This window comes from Pantherophis guttatus, chromosome 1, assembly GCF_059756535.1.
Source record: "Pantherophis guttatus breed Tessera chromosome 1, ASM5975653v1, whole genome shotgun sequence".
NCBI lineage: Eukaryota > Metazoa > Chordata > Lepidosauria > Squamata > Colubridae > Pantherophis > Pantherophis guttatus.
In genome coordinates this window covers 167,358,458-167,378,787 of record NC_142063.1, presented here as the reverse complement: position 1 = coordinate 167,378,787, position 20,330 = coordinate 167,358,458, and the positions used below count along the sequence as shown (strand labels likewise).

The 20,330-nt window shown below is 40.9% G+C and overlaps 1 protein-coding gene across 4 annotated transcripts in view; it reads left to right on the top strand.

Moving 5' to 3' along the window:
- Positions 1-6,191: 6,191 nt before the first annotated feature.
- Positions 6,192-20,330, top strand: part of BOLL (boule RNA binding protein) — a 50,894-nt gene continuing 36,755 nt past the window's right edge. The window contains exon 1 of one of the 4 annotated variants that reach the window (XM_034430141.3): positions 6,192-6,433. In XM_034430141.3, the coding sequence (XP_034286032.1) occupies positions 6,416-6,433 (18 nt within the window). In that variant the 5' untranslated portion in view covers positions 6,192-6,415. Of the gene's footprint in view, positions 6,434-6,946; positions 7,165-19,668; positions 20,034-20,330 lie in introns of those variants that run through there. The other 3 variants (XM_034430111.3, XM_034430120.3, XM_034430127.3) reach the window with 3 other exon arrangements.

Here is a 20,330-nt window from a genome sequence, read left to right as displayed (position 1 = left end):
ACTGGGAAGCTGTTAAAAGAATATTAAGATATCTGAAAAGTACACTAGACTTGTTTAATGTTGGAACCTAACGATAATAAAGAACCAAAGCTTACATGTTATGCAGATGCAGACTGGGCTGGAGACACCTCATGTAGAAAAAGTACATCTGGTTATGTATTCCTCTTAAATGACTGTCCAGTTTACTGGTACACTGGTAAACAAGAATTAGTGGCCACTTCAACGACAGAAGCGGAATATGTTTGTTTATCTAAAGCTGCAAATAACCTTATGTGGTTTAATGATTTAATTTCAGATGTTTGGAAAAAACCTGCTTTGCCTTTTGTTATGCATGAAGACAATAAAGCAGCTATTGAAATATCTAGATCTGACGCCATTGGACAAAGGTCCAGACACATAGATATAAAATTTAAACATGTGAGACAATTATCTCAGGATGGATTTATTAAAGCAGTGCATTGTGATACTTCTGAACAATTAGCTGACATATTGACAAAGCCTTTACCTTCTAAGCAGCATAAATACTTAACTTCTAAGTTGTATGTTTTGTATTGTCCTGAATCTGAATGTAATTGGTGTTGCATAACGAATCGGCATTTAGAGGGGGATTTGTCAGATGTAAATGCCTTATTCTCTAATGTGTAAATAGTATATGAACAGGGTATCAGGGGTTAATTTATTCTTCACTTCTTAATGTATTCATAGTTCACCACTCCCATGTCTAGCTCCACCCATTGTATATATAAGGAGCTGTTTGCCCCTTTTTCCTCGCTTCTATCTGTGAATATTCAGTGAATATAGAATGCCTAATGTAAATAAAAGGAGATATATTTAAACCTTTAACTCTTGCTAAATTTATTGAGTCTGATCCTGAAAATATTGCAACAATCTTATCTTGCACTCTTCTGGACAGAGAACTCTGATGTTGTTCTTTGGATGTATTGGAGCGACTCCAGCAGCTTAGGAGTCAAAGCCCTGAGTACTTCAACCACTACTGGGACACTTTGACCTTTACTTTCCACATCCTCTCCAGTTCCTCCTTCAGGCTCTGGTGTTTCTCCAGCCTCTCATACTCTTCCTGATGTTGCTGTCACTTGGCACAGCTACATCTACCACCACGACTATCTTCTGCTCTTGTCTACTACCAATGTCTTATTGATTGGTCAGTACCTGCATGTTGATCTGGATTTGGAAGCCCTGTTATTCTCAATTACAGGGAATATTTGGTGGTATTTGCCGGTTCTCCGAACTGCTCAAAATTTCCGCTGCCGGTTCTCCAGAACCTGTCAGAACCTGCTGGATTTCACCCGATATAAGGCCTTTAAAGCTTTAGATAAGAATATGCATTTAACTTGCTGCCTGTATAGATATTTCAGATTTATAATCTATATGCTATAAAAGGTGGGGGGGTTGAACAGTGGTGGAGGGAGGATTCCCAAGATAAAGAATCTAACCTGAACAATCAGTGAAGCAGATTTTATAACTACCATATAACAGAAAGGAGATGAATTTATAGCAAGTGGATTAATGAGAAGGCAGAATTTAGCATTAGTTAGCAACATCCTACATGGAGAGTCAAGTAGTATCTGCTCTGGGCTTGTGTACCTAGGGAAAAATGGACGGAAGGAAGGGACTTGAGAGTAGTTATGTCTTAACAAAAAAAAAAGGCTGAATAGTAAATAAAAAGGCATAAATTCTTACCTCTCCATTCATTTTTTATTTCTTATGAGCCTAGATGACAACTTTGCCATCCAAAAGGTAGAGGAGGGAACTAGAGGATCAGCTATGCTGGACTTAATTCTTACTAACAAAGATGAAATGATAAAGGGGGTTGAAGTTGTAGGAACTTTGGGACAGAGCGATCATGTCATATTGGATGGAATTCAATCAGTGGTGGGTTGTTACTGGTTCGCCCCGGTTTGAGTGAACCGGTAGCAGCAGTGGTGGGAGACTCCGCCAACCCGCCCGGACCTCATCAAATATGCTCTGCACATGCGCAGAAGTGATGCGCACGTGAGCGAAGCGAGCGCACGCACATGAGCGAACCAGTAGCAAAAGTAAGTGAAACCCACCACTGAATTCAATATAATGCAGATACAAGCAGTAGAACAAAATCAGACTAGTGTCTTAGACCAGTGGTCCCCAACCTTTTTATCGCCGCGGCCCGCTGAGCACGCGCAGGGGTGGGGGCACGGCCCAGGAGCTTTTGCGCACGGCCCAGTGCGCAAAAGCAGCCGGGGGACATGAACGCTGCAGCGCAAAGGCTCCTGGGCCGTGCGCTGCAGCGTTCATGTCCCCCGGCCGCTGCGCGGCCCGGTGCAGGTACTCCACGGCCCGGCACCGGTCCGCGGACCGGGGGTTGGGGACCACTGTCTTAGACTATAAAAGAGCTGATTCAGTAAACTTAGAGAGCTTGGGAAAGATTCCATGGATGAAAATCTTAAAAGGGAAAACAATTTAAGAAGCTTGGGAAACTCTGAAAAATGTCCAATCCACCACAATACTGCTGAAAAAGAAAAACAAGAAATCCAAGGAACTAGCATGGTTGCATAAATAACTCTCTGATAAACTGAAAGACAAAAATAATACGTATAAAATATGGAAAGGGGGGCACATAATTAAGACAGAATAGCAGAATATAGTCCGAATCTGCAAAGACAAATCAGGAAAGTTAAGGCTCACAATAGCAATAGCAATAGCACTTAGACTTATATACCGTTTCATAATGCTTTATAGCCTTCTTTAAGCAGTTTACAGAATCCCAAGGTTCTGTCTTAGGCTCAGTACTCTTCAATAGCTTCATAAACAAGTTAGATGAGGGAATAGAAGGGGAATTCATTAAATTTGCAGACAACACCAAGCTGGCAGGACTAGCCAATACCTCAGAAGATAGACTCAAGATCCAGAAGAATCTCAACAGACTTAAACACTAGGCCCTATCTAACAAAATGAAATTCAGTGGTGAGAATAGTAAGGTTTTACACTTAGGCAAGAAAACCTAAGTGTACAGGTATACAATAGGTGGAACCTGGCTCATTAGCAGGAACTGCAAGAGGGATCTTGGAGTCCTAGTGGATAATCACTTAAATATGAGCCTTCAGTGTGCTGCAGCCGCCAAAAACATCATACATCATGCACGCATGCACATTGCTCATGCAAATGGAGCTGCGTGCATGTGCACTTGCTAGCTACTTGCGTGGAACAATCCCTTCTCCCCTCCCTCCAATCCGCAAAACTGGAAATGTTGAGGAACTCTGGTCTAGAGTATAGACATATAACCAGGGATCATTAGGATATGAATGATATCTAGTCTGATATAAATGAATGACCTTGCCCAGTTGTTTCATGTAACTGTTAAGTAACAAAGGAAAGAGAATAGCATCCTGAATAATCTGAAGCATATAAAGATCTGTTAGATTCTTTTATATGACAAGTATGCACTAACCACTGAGTTCAGTAGGATTTACGTACTTCAGAGTTATCCATGCTGTTGTTCATATAGATACCTATCTGAGCTTCTTACTATTGATTAAACCATAATTTTTGTCCTTTTTTAGGTAAACAATATTGCATTAGCTGTTCAGTCTCTCTTATGATTTCTGCTGACTTTTCTTTTCTGGTAATTTTTTTTAAATTGTTGTCATTCCTAAACTGATTCTCATTCTGATTTTGACTGATTTGTTTCCTCTTTATACAGCCCGTCTGTTTTTAGGTGCTCCTTTTAACTGCTATTCTGTTGAAGCTGTCATATTTCATTATCATTTTAAGCATGACATCCCCATTCACAGACACTTGATTACCTTTGCATATTGAGATTTTAGTAGTTCATAGATGTTTGTGGTAATATTCATCACATATCTTATCCTGGATCTCATAATCATTATGAAATTAGATATTTTTTTTATCTTGTTATTGCTGTTTATTGATCTAGCTTTTATAATTTTTCTTCTATTTATTTCTGAATAGTAAATTTTCTTATATGTCACTTTAGCGCCTAATCCTGAGAGTATCTTGAATCTCACAAATGAAGGCAAATATACATATCCCAGGATAATGTTGCAGGATCCAACCTGGGTCTGTCAGTGGGACCAGAGATTTTTTCTTCCAAGCTTTCAGACTCATGCTGGAGCCCATCTTCAGAGAACTTCTCTCCAGCAGACTATGTGCTGATCTGTGTGTGATATTTATAGTGCCTGTTGTAAGTGGTTTTTTAGATGTTGATTGGGGTGTGTTGATGGCTGGCTTTTAAGTCATTAGCTGTCATTTGCTTGGGCTGCCCAACCCTCACCTTCTAAGTACTTCATAGGTTGGTGATAAATCGGCATTCCTGTTGATTGGCCATGGGCCTGTTTCTCAGGCTTTAATCATTTCCCTGGCTGTTTTTGTGTCTGCTCATCCAACAATCTTAGTTGCTGCAAAGTTGAAAGTGTCCTTGTTCATTGCAGTGTGAGGCTATCCATGAGTTCAGGTCTCCTGATCTGACTGTTCACTTGTGTTCTTGCAATTTGATGGTTAGTTTCCTCCCCATCTATCCTATGTAGTCACATGGGCAATCCATGCAGGGGATTCAGTAGATTACTTTGGAAGTATTCCTGCCTCCCCCTATCTGAATCTGCTTTTTTTCCTATTATTTCAATTACCATATTTTAATTTATTAAAATCTCTACATTCTGTATCTTATTCTATGCTTTGTTATTTATTTTACTTCCAGTATTTCTTTTTGTATTTCATAATATTTTATTATTTTTAATGTGTGCCACATTTTATTCACTTTTATAATTTAAAGTATTCCTCTTCATATCAGATTGTTCTGGAATTCTTTTTGTATCACTAGTACTGTTGCTAATTTTCTATCTACAGCAGTTTCCATAAAAAGGCATAAGTTGTCCCAAATTTGGAGTGACATTATTATAACATCCATTTTTCTTTTATTATATGGCATTTCTATTCAATTCAATTCCTATCTTATTGTTCTACTGAATTTCATTCAACTTTTCCTTTCACTACATTTGAATTTCTAGATTTTAAATAACTAACATAGTCTGTTATATTTGATCATTGCTTGTATGTTCTTTTCACTCATTGGTGATTGGCAATAATTAAATATATTTTCCTGGGATTCAAATTATGACTTTCACTTTTACTCCTTCCATTCAATCTGCTGTTTATCCTGCAGCTGCTATTTCTTCATTGACCATACTTTTTCAATCTATTTCTAATGTGAGATAAGAATCCTATACTGCATTGTAGATTTAAATTTTCATGACCCAATGATAAGCAATTATAAGCAAAAACAAGATTTAATATTTCACTGGCCCCCTCCAAGCATGAAGCAAGTTAGAAGGTGTCATGGACAGGTAATAAGGCACTGTAAAGACATGTTTTTGTATGATTCTAATCTAGACTGACAGATTTAAAATAGCAAAAAGATTGGCAAGATACCAGGAAGGAATTTGAACAGTTTAAAATGGTGTTATTTATAAATACAGTATTTTTACCCAAAATCACTGTAGCATTGACCTTCATCTCCTGTTTACATATCCAGGGTAGACACTCCTTTTGCAAATTTACCAGTTTAAATAGTCCATAATGAAAGAACAACTTCAAATGGATGCTGCCATTCCAAATTGTGAGGAGGAATACACTGATATGGTAGCTGAACCAATCAATTTACGATGTCAGTGTAAGGCAGGCAGTTCATTATCTCCTGATGCGCTGAACCATGGATTTGTGAGGTGAGTAAGGGTGACAATGGTCACTGACATAAATTACCAGTTAATAAAATTCACTAATATAATTTATTTCCTCTGTTAATAGGATAGGAAGATATGAAACTAACATGAAATTTATTTATTGTTATAACATTTGTGTGCCACTCTATTCCTAATGGCTCAGATGTAAATTTAAAGTACATTCAAAAATGTGAATTTACTATAATTAAGGATTATGTTAAGAATGTATTATAAAATTGGAAACTAGAAAACTCATACTCCAATAAATCATATTTCATACCAATATACATACTACAACCAGTTTACATAACTATTATTTAACACTGATTTATTTTTTTAAAAATGACGGTTTTTGTCTCAAAAAAATCTTTGCAATTATTCAAGAGGCCCAAAGGCGCACCCTACACAGGAAGGGATCGATAAGAGATAGACATTAAACCTCCCGCCCACCTCACTTTTGGAATTCCGGATGCCAGCTACAAGCCTTTTCCCTCAGCCCCACCTCTTGGGCCAGCGAGGGGCCATTGCACCTGTAGAGAGCTTGTCGCGCCCGCCCACCCCGTTTCCCGTGCCTTGCCCCTTAGTAACGGAGGCGCGGCAGCTGCGTGAGAAGGCGAGCTGCGTGCGGGAAACGTGCTGGCCAGAACTTGAGGCGTGCCGTGTAAATACGTGTGAAGCGAAAGATGGAGCCCGATTCCTCGGTTAGTACGAAACTTTGCAGCGCTCAAAGGACACTCCGACCCCATCGAACAGAGTTCGCGTCGCCTAGGGCCGGGGTTGGCCCACAGGGGGTTTCCTGAGGGAAAGGCACGCCTTAGGCTTGAAATGGGCCCTAGGAACGGACGGGGCGGGAAGCAGCACTCTTCGTTGGGGTGGAAAGTTGACGGCGTGGGGAAAGGGCGAGAAATCACTTCAGACCAAGAGCCACGAATGATTTTGACGTCGCTTTCCCGCCAAAATACGCAAGCGCTCAGGAACGCTGCTGTCCTGCTGCCGCCGCTGCTCCTCCCTAGCACTCTCGAGCGAGAAAGACGCCGCGCCCTTTCTTCCCGTTTTCTCTCCCCTCCCCGCCATTCCTTGAGGCGCTTCTGTATTTCCCCCCTCCCCGCGAGATGGGAGGGGCCCTCAGCTGGGGCTAAAGAAACGGCCCTCCTGGGCACGCGCCCCCTAACGGCAGCGGAAGGCGGTTGGGGTGGGCGGAGGGAAGGAGACGCGGTTCTATCGGGCGGCAGAGAGTCGAGTCTCTTGCCTTGTGCTGCCTTTCTCCGCATCCCTGTAGTTGGAGGCGCTAGCCTTTCGCTTTGCTTTTGCAATCATCTTTTTATTCTGCCGAAAGTGATCCTAAGGCCAATATTCTCGATATCATTAGGAGTATTTTTACTCCTCTTTACCTCTTTATTAGGTGCCGGCGCAATTTTTTTTTTCTATTTGGGTAGGTGAAGGTAAATTCTCCTTTGTTTTCAGCGTGACTCTGGTGTGATTTATGTGCATACAAAATACACAAAAGGAAACAGATGAAACAGATCTCTCCTTTAAACAGGAAATATGCAGGAAATATGAACAATATTTTATACCTTATCTCTTTTCCACTATTTTTGCATCAAAGGTTCAAAAAATTTGATACTCAAAAGAATGTTTTATTTTGTTAAGAAATCGATTAAAAAATATAAGCATGCACTTTTATAAAGGAAACAAGTTCAACTCAAAGAAGCACACTTTCATAACACATTTGCTTAACGTCTGCATTTAAACTGAACAGTCATTCAAAGTGCCCAGAGTTGCTTGCTGGGATGGGCAGTCATAAATTGAATAAAAAATTAAATATCTTATGAATTTTTAAAAAAATGAACAAAACATTCCTATAGTACAGTACAGGCATTTAAAATTCTCAGGTCTGAACTATAAAACATGGAAGCTAATTCCTGACATGATTGTTTTTGTGTGTCTGCACCGTCTTAATTGGACATTCTAAAAAGATTGCATCTTAAAATGTTTTTTCTGGTGATTCTCACCAAGCTTCATTCAACAAGAACCCTGGCGAAAAGCCACTTTTTACAGATTGGAAAACTTCCAGTTTGGTGTTTTTCAAATGTATTGAAATTTGGGGTTTGGTCATGGTGGTGAATTATTGTAGAAATCTAGAATCTAGAGCATCATATTCAAGGAGATTGCTTTTTAAATATTGTGGTTTAAATTGAGCTGTTTTATCATACTAAAGATTTGGAAGTTTCCAAGACATTTTTATATGTTATCCTGTACATCACATGTTATAGCTACCTACTGGCAGATTACCAGAACATAACTAAATTATACCAGGCTCTCTCTCTTTTCAGATAGGGATGCTTCTGATTTATTTGATGTTCAAGAGATATAGCCACCTTCAAATCAAATATCTGAGCTAGAGAAATTGACCACTTGATAACGATGCTTGTCAGGATTGACCAGTTACTGGATTTTATTCAGTTAATTACTCTGCTCATGTTCTGTTCCAGTAAGTCATATATCTCAACCATTGTCTTGATTTTGTATTAATATTAATTAAATCTTCACTCATCTTCCTGTACTGTATATTATTATCTCCTTGGTTCCTACAGATGTTAAATAGCTCAGATGATAATATGGAATGAGGAATTCTGATACATAACTGTCACAGAGTAAACCACCCTTTTTGTAATCTGCTATCCAAGTAGGAACAGAAGCGCTATAAAATAATGTATATAGGTTAAACAGCTGAACTAGAAAGATATCATAACTAATAATGTTGAAAATTGTTAAGTAAAACTACATATTCCCAACCATGGGGCGGCTCAAGGTAGGGGATGTTCCACAATGGGTTAAATACGGTGGCTTTAGCTGAACAATTGAGGCCCTGCCCCCTTTTTAATTTGCAACATTTATCAGTATATATTTTTAAAAAGGTGAGACATTAATTGCATGGCCAATCTTGATCCAAGGTATTTTCAATCCCCATTTATTCAAACTGAATTGAAAGTTATATTTGATCATACACTACTTAAAATAGGTCATTGATTACTTGCTAAAGATCTTATTGTCCATTTATTCATATTTAGATTTTTCTAGAAGTGGCCCAGTTGTTGCCCCTTTCAAAAGAACCTGGTACTGTTCCTGGTACTACTATAATAGACAGCTAAAGAAAGAATAGTAACTTTAAAGATACAAATAGTTATCCCCTATTTATTAGAAGCAACAAACTTTCAACATGCAAGTATTTGGATTCCTTTTTATAGTTAGTTTTAGTTTCTTTTATTAAAACTAATACAAACTTTAAAAAGTAGAAGGTACTTAAAAGAAAAAACAGGAAAAACAAAAAACAAGAACACAGTAAAGAAAAAGAAAAGACATATATAAAATCACTTTCCCCTTCATCACAAGAATAAACTAATAACTTCACCTTCTCTTAAAATGCAACAAATGATTTATTCTTCCCATACCCCCTTATTTATTAAAAAAATATCCTTAAAGTATTGTTTCAGCCCTGATTACCTAAAACCCATTACAGGTTACTAGGGATAACAGCATATCTATTCAAACCTTGATCAAATAAACCAATTTACTTTTACTTTTAACAATCTACAGTCCCTTCAAATAATGTTCTAAAAGTTGAATTCTTTTCATTTTTTTTCTTTATCTCTTCTCAAAATTCTTCAAAGTTTTAATTACCCTCTTTTTTAAATCCAATATAGGAAAATTATCACAGATCACTGTGTTGGTTTGTTGTTTGTACATCCTTCTTAATTAAGCTGGTTTCTTTTGTATGTCTGTGTGGCATCATTATCCATATAATTTTTGGAGCCGATCATTTTTAAATCCATTTTCAGATCAATTTCAATTTTGTCAGGTAAAATTTTATCCTGTTTCATAACATCTTTGAAGCAGTCTATCAATGAAGGTACACTCTTAAAATTAACTCCATTTTTTAAAAAAATCCTTCAATATTTTCAATGTTAAAATATTTTGCATCATTCTTAAATAGTGATTAAAATGTCAATATTCTCTTTTAATTGTAATTTTTAGCTACTTCTGGTTGTCTCTAGTATCTAACCTTCATAATCTTATCCTATTATGTTTTTTTAAGAGAATTCAAAACAAAAACATTTTCTCATGGGAAGAAGTTTTATTAATAATACCAAAATCAGAATAATACCAAAAACCAAAAACAGGCTCAGGCTCAACTCATCCAAGACCAAGTGGCTGTGGTTTCCGACGTCCTGATATAGTCAGTTGACGCCATCGCTGACTATTGGGGGTGAATCGCTGGCCCCCACAGAGAGGGCTCGCAACTTGGGCGTCCTCCTGGATTCACGGCTGTCTTTAGAAGAGCATTTGACGGCCGTGACCGGGGGGGGGGTTTCATCAGGTTCGCCTGATTCGCCAGTTGCGTCCCTTTCTGGATCGGGACTCCTTGCACACAGTCACTCAGGCACTCGTCATTTCCCGCCTGGACTATTGCAACGCTCTCTACATGGGGCTCCCCTTGAGGAGCACCCGGAGGCTCTAACTGGCGCAGAGTGCGGCCGCGCGGGTGGTTATGGGAGCGACATGGCACTCCCATGTAACACCTCTCCTGCGCGAGCTGCACTGGCTCCCGGTGGTCTTCTGGGCGCGCTTCAAGGTTTTGGTTACCACCTTCAGAGCGCTCCATGGCTTAGGACCTGGCTACTTACGGGACCGCCTACTACCACAAATAGCCTCCCACCGGCCGGTACGCTCTCATAGAGAGGGGCTCCTCCGGGTGCCGTCGGCCAAACAGTGTCGACTGGCGACCCCCAGGGGGAGGGCCTTCTCTGTGGGGGCACCCACTATCTGGAACGAGCTCCCCCCGGAGATACGGAGGATCCCGGATCTGCGCACTTTCCGCCGCGCTCTTAAGACCTTCCTATTCCAGCAAACTGGCCTGGCCTAACCTTTTTCCCCTTTTCTTTTAAATTGAAATTTTTAAATCTGTTTTAAATTATTGGGATGTTTTAAATTTGTCTCGGGCTAAATTGTTTAATCTGGTTTTATTTCTGCTTTTAAATTTTGTATTTATGTATTTTATTGTGTGCCTGTTCACCGCCCTGAGTCCTTCGGGAGTAGGGCAGTATATAAATCTAATAAAAAAAAAAAATCTGATTTCAAATCTATCTGGACCCGTAGTCCACTTTTAACTTTCCAGAATCAAAGTTCTAATCAGTCCTTTGCTGTTCATTCCAAAATAATTAAGTCTTTAACCTTGAATAGGTAGTTTTCGCCTTAAAACCATTCATTTAGTGAGTTATAACAGCACTGAAAAAAGTGACATAACTTTTTCACACTTAACAAGCGTTGTAGCATCCCCACAGTCATATGATCAAAATTTGGATGGTTGGCAACTGGCATGTGTTTATGATAGTTGCAGTGGCCGGTGTTGTGATCACTTTTTGCAATTTTATAACAAGCAAAGTTAATGGGGAAGCCAGTTTAACTTAACAACTGTGTTACTAACTTAACTGCAGTGATTCACTTAACAACTATGGCAAGAAAGGCCATAAAATGGAGCAAAACTCCTTTAACTATCTTACTTAGCAATAGAAAATTTGGGCTCAGTTGTGGTTTGAGGACTGCCTGTATTTAAAACGTATTTCATTAAAAATTGAAGGAAACTCATTTGGTATTGTAAAACAATGATCCAAAAGGTTCCCAATACCTAAAATGCAGTTAACAAGCAATTTCCATAAGTGATTAGAAAAGCATGTGAACCCATTGTCCTCTTGATAGCACTAACCATGGTTTCAGCAATATGGCTATTCCCTTCCCTCTCAGGACTCTGGATGCTGGTGTCTTGTATTCTCCTCATGAAGAGTAGCACTATGGGGTACTTGTGGGTGATTTTAAGCCCCCTCCTTGACCAGAGAAGAATTGTAAAAAGCCAATCTACATGGTGGCTCTTCATTCTATTGAAATATTCCAGGCGCCTGCTGTGGCTGAGGCACTGGAGAGCGGACATGAAGTCAAAGTGGAGGCTTGCATCAGCCCCATATAAAGGGACTCATCTTTTTGGGGAGGCGTTAGACCCGATTCTTGTGGAAGATAAGGACAAGCGCAAAGTCATGCCCTCGTCCTACCGGCGGACCGAGCGCAAAATACCTTCATACAGCCAGAGGCAGCCCTTTCGAGCTGAACCCGGATCCAGCGCGTCCTTCGCCACAAGACAATATTCCCATGGATTTTATCGTCCCTATGACAGATCTTCCTTCCGGGATTGTGGCAGGCGCTCGGCCACACCCAAACGCCCTTTCAGAGGTGCGGAGACCCGTGCCTTTCGAAGAGGCAAATGACACCCTCCATCACCTTCCCATTGGCGGCCGCCTCCAGCACTTCGCAGCCCAATGGGAATCGACAACGTCGGACGCATGGGTACTCCAGACGATCCAGCTGGGATTGACCTTGGAGCTTCGATCCTGCCCCCACAACAGGTTCATCCAGTGCCCGGTGTCGTCCAACCCAACCAAATGTTGACTGATGGAGGCGGAGATACAACATCTTATCAACATTTGTGCCATAGAGCCGGTTCCCACAGAACACCATGGGACCGGTTTTTATTCAATCTTTTTCCTGGTTCCAAAACACTCCGGAGGCTGCCAGGGGATCCTGGACCTCAAAGAACTGAACAAATACATCCTCTATCATTAGTTCAAAATGCAATCCCTGAAATCTATCTTGGGATGCATCCGAGAGGGAGATTGGATGACCTCAGTGGACCTCAAGGAGGTCTCTCTCCACATCCTGATCCGGCCTTCTCAACGTCGTTTCCTCCGCTTTTCTTACAATTATCGGCATTTTCAATACAGGGCGATGCCTTTTGGACTTTCATCCGCACCCAGGACCTTTACAAAGCTCCTGTCAGCCATAGCTGTACATCTTCGGCAGATGCTAATCAGAGTACTTTGTTATTTGGATGATGTGCTCATCTTGTCATCCACACAGACCCAAACAGCACGGGATCTGGCCACAGTTTGCCACTGCCTTCAGCACCACGGCTTCTCCTTGAACCTGCCGAAGAGCCACTTGTGCCCCACTACCAGGATCTTACACCTGGGCTCTGTTATAGATTCCAGCAAGGGGCTGGTCTTCCTGTCCCCGGACCAGTGCCACAACATCCAGACATTGATTCATCAAATTCTCTCGCTCCAGTCCGTCCCTCTCTTGCTCCTGTCTTGTCTTCTCGGGAAGATGATTTCATGCATCTCCATTGTCCCGTGGGCACGTTTTCATGGTTGCCAGCTTCAATGGTTCATGCTCCCGTACCAGCGTTCCCGCCACAGCAATTCCACGGCTCAGGTATCCCTCCCGACAGAGGTTCGCGAGTCTCTTCGCTGGTGGACTTCGTCGGCTCTAACGAAGGGCTGCGCCTTCTTGGAACCGCACCGTCTCACGATAACGACTGATGCCAGCCTGACCAGCTGGGGCGCTCACATGCATTCCCAAGTTGCTCAGGGCAGTTGGTCGCCGGCGGATCGCCAGAATGAGATCAACTGGCTGGAACTTCGCGCGGTTCGCCTCGCCCTCCTCCAGTTCCAGTCATCGGTGGAGGGTCACCACGTGCTGGTCCGGACGGACAACGTGACAACGATGGCACACGTGAACCGCGAAGGGGGCACCCACTCGAAACCGCTGATGGACGAGGCATCCCGGTTGCTGACTTGGGCAGAGTGCCACCTCCTCTCCCTCCGGGCACAACACATCTCCGGGACGACGAACATCACCGCGGACTGGTTGAGCAGAACGCAGATAGACAACTCAGAATGGCGCCTTCACCCGGACATCTTCCGTGAGCTCTCCCACCGCTTTGGGCCCCCCGTCATAGACCTGTTCGCACGTCGGGACAACGCCCAGCTCCCTCGGTTCTTCGCTCGCCACCCTTGTCCGCAAGCAGAGGGGATCAACACACTCGCAATTCCCTGGCCTCCAGGGCTGCTATACGCCTTTCCCCCGATTCCGCTTATTCCACAACTCGTCCGCAAGATCCTGCGCGAGAAGGCAGAAGTCCTGCTTATCACTCCACACTGGCCACGGAGGGCCTGGTACGCGGACCTACTGAATCTGTCAGTCGCCCCTCCATGGCGAATTCCGGACAACAGGATTTCTCTCAGCCAGGGGGTCATACTGCACCCAGAGCCCCAATGGCTGCAGTTGACCGCCTGGCGTTTGAGAGGATCCTTCTGAGACGGGACAACATCTCAGGGAAGGCTGTCTCTACTATCCAGGCGTCACGACGTCCCTCCACGTGTCGCATCTACAATGCCACCTGGACTTCATTCTGCATTTGGTGCTCCTGGGCCCATACGGACCCTACCTCCGCATCTGTCGCTGAGGTGATAAGATTTTCTCCAAGATGGACTGGACAAGGGGCTTGCCCCGAACACGCTCCGTCGACAAGTGGCAGCCTTGTCTACGGTCCTCTCGGCCAGGAACGACTTACCTCTCTCGCATGACACGAGGATCCGGGGGTTTCTTAGGGTGCAGCGAACCTAAGACCTCCGGTTGTTTACCGCTACCCGACCTGGGACCTGTCCCTGGTCCTTCACGTGCTTACCCAGCCCCCCTTCGAGCCCTTAGGCTCCGTCAGCCTGTGGTTTCTCACCTTAAAGACTGCCTTTTTGGTCGCAATCACCTCGGCCCGCCGTGTTTCCAAGCTGGCCACCCTATCCGTACAGGAGGACCTCTGCACTTTCTACCCTAACCGGGTGATCCTTCAGCTTGATCCATCGTTCCTGCCTAAAGTCAATTCCCTCTACCACCGTCAGCAGGAATTGGTTGTCCCGGACTTCTGCCCAGACCCGAGACATCCACAAGAGGCCCAATGGCACACATTAGATGTCCGTAGAGCCTTATGCAGGTATATTCGGAGGACTCAGCATTTCCGTAAGTCGGAGGCGCTGTTCGTCTCTTTTCTGCCCGCGACGATGGGACAAAAGGTCTCCTCGTCCACCCTCGGGAGATGGCTGAAAGCCTGCATTTCCAAGGCGTACATGCTTCAGGACAAGCTGGTTCCCAGCATGATCCTACCTCATTCCACACAAAGTGCATCCACCACGGCTGCTTGGGCGACTCAGGCCAACATCGCTAACATCTGCAAGGCAGCAACCTGGACATCGCTGAATACTTTCATCCGCCACTATAGAGTTGATACGTACGCCTCGGTTGACGCCTCGTTCGGTCGGCAAGTTCTGCAAGCTATGTGTTCTGCTCCGGTCACGCATGCGCAGCATTCCACCCTTCCTATGTAAAACTTGCTTGGGCATGTCCCTCGCTTTTGGATTCTCCAAGCAGCGCACTGGAGAACAGACGTTGCTTACCTGAACGTCCCTTCTAGGCGCGCTGCTGGAGAATCCAACCCACCCGGTAAGGCTGCTGAATCTGGAACTACACAGGTCTCCTTGAACTGTTTCTTCGTGAACAAAAACTCAGCCTCTGACGAGCAAAAGGGGCGTGTCCAAGAAATTTAAAGACACATACACTCAGGGCTGACTGCTAGACTGTTGAATAACCCTCGCTTTTGGATTCTCTAGCAGCGTGCCTAGAAGGGACGTTCAGGTAAGCAACGTCCGATTTCCATAAGTGATTAGAAAAGCCATTGTGAACCCATTGTCCTCTTGATGGCACTAACCATGGTTTCAGCAAGATGGCTATTCCCTTCCCACTCAGGACTCTGGATGCTGGTGTCTTGTATTCTCCTCATGAAGAGTAGCACTATGGAGTACTTGTGGGTGATTTTAAGCCCCCTCCTTGACCAGAGAAGAATTGTAAAAAGCCAGTCTACATGGTGGCTCTTCATTCTATTGAAGTTTTTAACTCTGCTTCAGTTTGCCATTTCTTCCCCATAAGTCCTCAAGTAATCAGGTTCCTGATTGCATTTTTAGGCTTTAATACTCAAAACATAGACTGAATAGTTCATTGCCTCCAATAATAGAGCTACAATGTGTATGGAGTCATGCTGAATATTGCTGATTCTTTCTTTAAATATCTGCTGAATTTCTTATAACGATTCACTTAAGGTAGAACCAGTTCCAATCCTGTTCTGATTATAATAAACCACTTACTGTCTGAGACATTGCTTTGCAGATTACATTCCAAATGCCATGGATAGGAAAGAGAAATCCTTTGGCATAATCACAGCATAGACTAGATAATACGATCTAATATATAGTTGCCAGTTAAGTCTTTTTCCTACTTGCTTTATTGTTCCTACTAATTAAGATCCTATATCGTATTAAGTTATATCTGGAAACTGATTTGATCTTGTCAAATCAAGATTAAATATATATATGCCATATATATATAAATATATGGTTCAGTCACCAAGCATATCAATTGGAAAACCACTAGCAGAATTAGTTTCTTAACTAGAATCATTCTAGTACAATCGTTTGCCACTGTAAAAGAAATAAATGAGAAAGTAAAAACCACAACAATATTTATCTTTTCATCATGTCTGTATCATTATCATCCTACCATCAACTACAGCACATGATATGTCTGAATTCAATGCTTTGTTAAGCTGTTCGACATGCATTTAAAATACATTGTGAAATAGCCCCTCTTCTCTCACCTTATGCTTCAGAAACATTTTGTCATGTTCATAGCAAGCAAAGTAGACGTATTCTTCTGTATATGATAGGAATTATCATACATACAAGTAGACCTCTATGATCAACATGTAATTTGTAAGGAGAACCTCTATTTTATTATGTCAGACTTGATCCTAAATAATATATTACAAAGATGTGTCCCTTCAAAAAAAAATAAATAAATAAGGCTTCCTCATTAAGGCAACCATTGATTACCTATAATTAATTAGCAGAATCCACTCCTTTGCCAAAAATATAGCCAATCATGTGTAAACTAATACTATATGTATATTCAGTATTGAACTATATTGTAACTTTGAATCCATGTGTTTATGTAGTCTGTCAATTTCACTGTGCTGTATATAATGCCAAATACTTCAAAACAAACATATTAGTTTTAGAAATATGAAATGTTAACAGTTTATAGTAAAACTGCATCATAATTATATAACAATATATTCTTTTCTTTAATAATACTATTGTAATTTCATAGTGTACAAACAAGTTATTCATTGATCAATGTTGGAAGGTTTCAAAAATATTTTTGTTAGTTTAGATATAGTATTTGAAATAAGTTTAGAAGCAAGCATTATAAATGAGAAAACATTCAAACTGATTTATTAAAAATTATCAAAATTCTGAGAGCTATTCTAATAGTAATAAGCTCTTTGTCAGATAGAGTTGTCTCCATTGTTATTTTATCCCTGTACATCTACATGTTTGATTTCCACTGTTATTAAAACTTACATATGACAAATCTCATTTGTTTACAACAATTCAATAAATATTTGAAGAAAGACAATACAGGTAGTCCTCAGTTTACAGCAGTTCATTTAGTGACTGTTCAAGGTTACAACAGCACTGAAAAAAGTGATTTATGATAATTTCTCACACGATCTTTGTACCATCTCCATGGTCACACGATCAGAATTTGGATGCTTGGCAATTAGTTCATGTTTATGACCGTTATAATCTCCTGGGGTCATGTGATCCTCTTTTGCAACCTTCTGAAGAGCAATGTCAATGGGGGAAACCAGATTCACTTAACAACTAACTTTATTAACTTAACAAATGCAATTATTCACTTAACAACTGTGGCAGGAAAAGTCCTAAAATGGGGTGAACTCATTTAACCAATGTTTCACTTAGCAACATAAATTTTGGGCTCAACTGTTGTCGTAACTCAAGGATTACCTGTATAGAAATTAAATTATTGGGCTTCAATAGTGATGATAGTATTACATATGATGAGGATTTTTAAAAAATTATATTATTTTAAGAAATTACTCTTTAAGAAAGTACTGTCGATTATCATTTCTAGCCCCAAAATAGAAGGATTTTTTTTAATTGTTTCATGTTTGTACTCTATAGTACAGTAAATATTTAAACAACAGTAGAAGAAATGTGAGTTCTCGTATTATATGGTTCTGATACTATCAGTATGTTAATGTATTTCAAATATTGGCTTTTAACTCCTTTTGCGGGTAGGAATACCTAATAAAAAGGACATGATAATATGAAAATCTCTAATAATCAATTAGTGCAGACTAGATCAGTTCTTTACAAGTTTATATCTATAGTTTCTGAAGCATTCCAGAGAAATACTGTTGTCAGAATTGTTCAGAGGAAAATTTTCAAATAATAATAGTACTAATTAACCACAAATGATTTAAATATGTAGTATGATATATTTTGGCAATGAATACATTATCAATGTGAGGAAAACCAGACTGAAAAAAATAATTTTATTGTTACTTATGTTTATAACTGTACCTTAATTTCTGAATTACCTACAGTATATGATTGAACTTTTATAGTATTTTTTCTCAGCTTTGTTTTCAACAGACTCAGGAAGCAGGACCTTGCTGTTCTGTTGCTCATAGCACATTATGCTATGCTAATATTTCCTGTGCATGCTTTACATAAACTACACTGGACAATTCAGATATTCAGGACAGTGGTACTTTTCTGGAAAATAAACTGACACTTAACAATTAGGAACCCTGAGATAAATAATTTTATTATTAATGGATTTTTGATATTTTTGTGACTCATACTATCAATATGTGCTTTCAAAGTAGAGCAGTTTTAGAGACAGAAGGAGATGAGAGGAAAGGACTACATTTGAGACTATTTATAAGTCAATACAAGAACATTCTATATTAGTTCTTTATTGAATAATAACTGAAAATCTATCATGTTTCTTAGTAAATTATTATTACCAAATATAACAATATTTGAATCTAATAAAGGTAAAAATGGCCTGGTGTTTGCCTTGAATTTACTAAAGTATGAAAACAATCTTTAGAGGGGAAAAAGGAGCAAGCCTAATTGGATTTAACTGCTATATTTTTATGAGTGGGAATATATAATAAAAAAAAGCATAGCTAATTAGGTTTTCTTTAGATTAATTTATATATATTTTGGAATATATAAATGATATTAACTAGTAATCTGGTATCTGATTTCATATCACTTCATTTTTATGCAGTGGAACTCTTTCGAAACAAATGATTTGAAATTATAGCCTAAGTAATGAGATCTTTCTTTAAAAGCTAAATGAAAAATGTTTTCAATGTACAATTTAATTATGTGGAATTCAAATTTTTATTTTAAATTAGTGTTTTACTTTCTAGGTTAGATATAAGTTTCATTACTTATATTTAGTTTAATTTAATAAAGCAGGGATAATGTCCATACATATTTTTTTTAAAAGGGTTGTATTCTTTTAAGTTAAGACAATATTTAATACACTTATAAAATAATAACTTTTAGAACTTTATAGAATTAAGAAGAGTTGAGTAGAGGTAATCCCTGGGTTAGCGAATGTTCGAAGTTACGCAATAAGCACCCCCTAGCGTTTACTAACAAGTTCCGAAATTACAAATGTTGCAGCACCATGGCAGTTGTTCGCTCTTACGAACTACCACAGAGGCTCTGCAACATTCACCCTGCCTATTCTCCCCCCCTCCCCCCCACAAGCTGGGTCTTCACAGGCACTTCGCCTGTGGAGACTCACCTTGCAAAGATCTCTCTGTCCTGGTTTCTTTACCTGTTTCATTGCTTCAGGCTTTCGGTGCATTCACAGAGAACAGACCTAATCATGCAAGATCAGTAGTGTAAGATCTTGTGCTACTGATCTTGTTTGATCACACATTTTAGCCTCATTTCTCTGTAAATTGAGGCCTGGATGTTTGCAAACTTCGATCCTTCAGGCCTTCCCTCTGTTTGCTGTTTCCTTGCCAAAACCTGCAGGAAGATTGCGTTCCTGTAGGCTTTGGCAGCCGTTTGCAAAAGGCCTTTGTTGGCACCAGCAGATCTTGGGAGGAGCAGCTGCGTCCTTCCAGAACCTACCAGCAAAGGCTTTTTGCAAAGGGCAGCCAAAGCCTACAGGAACGCAATTCTTAAGCACTTTGCTGACGAGAAAGGAGGCCCGGAATGGCATGCATCCCTCCGGGCCTCCTTTTTCATCGCCAAAGGCTGACTCATGCAGTTTGCCAGTGAGAAAGGAGGTGCAGAAGGGTGCGTGTAGCCCTCTAGGCCTCCTTTTTCATCGCCGAAAGCCAACTTCAGCGGTGAGAAAGGGGCCTCCTTTTTCATCGCCAAAGTTTTCTTCAAGCCCTTTGCTGACGAGAAAGAAGGGAGCAGGCAATGAAACAGAGAGGCTGGAGAGGAGACAGTTCTTCATAAGGTAAGTGACCCGGCGCAGCAGGATGGGATGGAGCAATTGTGGGGACCCCAGGAGAGGGAGAATGAGGTATCTGAGGGTCAGGGGAGGCCTTGGGTGGTCTGAACCAGGTGACCTGTTCCACCACTAGGTTCCCCTATGGGAGTTCCCCACTTCGAGATACCATTCAAAGTAAGAGATTCACTCCTACGAGTCCTCAGGTTACGAATGGAATGGGCATGCTCCATTACATTTGTAACTGAAGGACTACCTGAATATGAAAACATAATACAAGATAGAGAAGCTTTTGATATTGTAGCA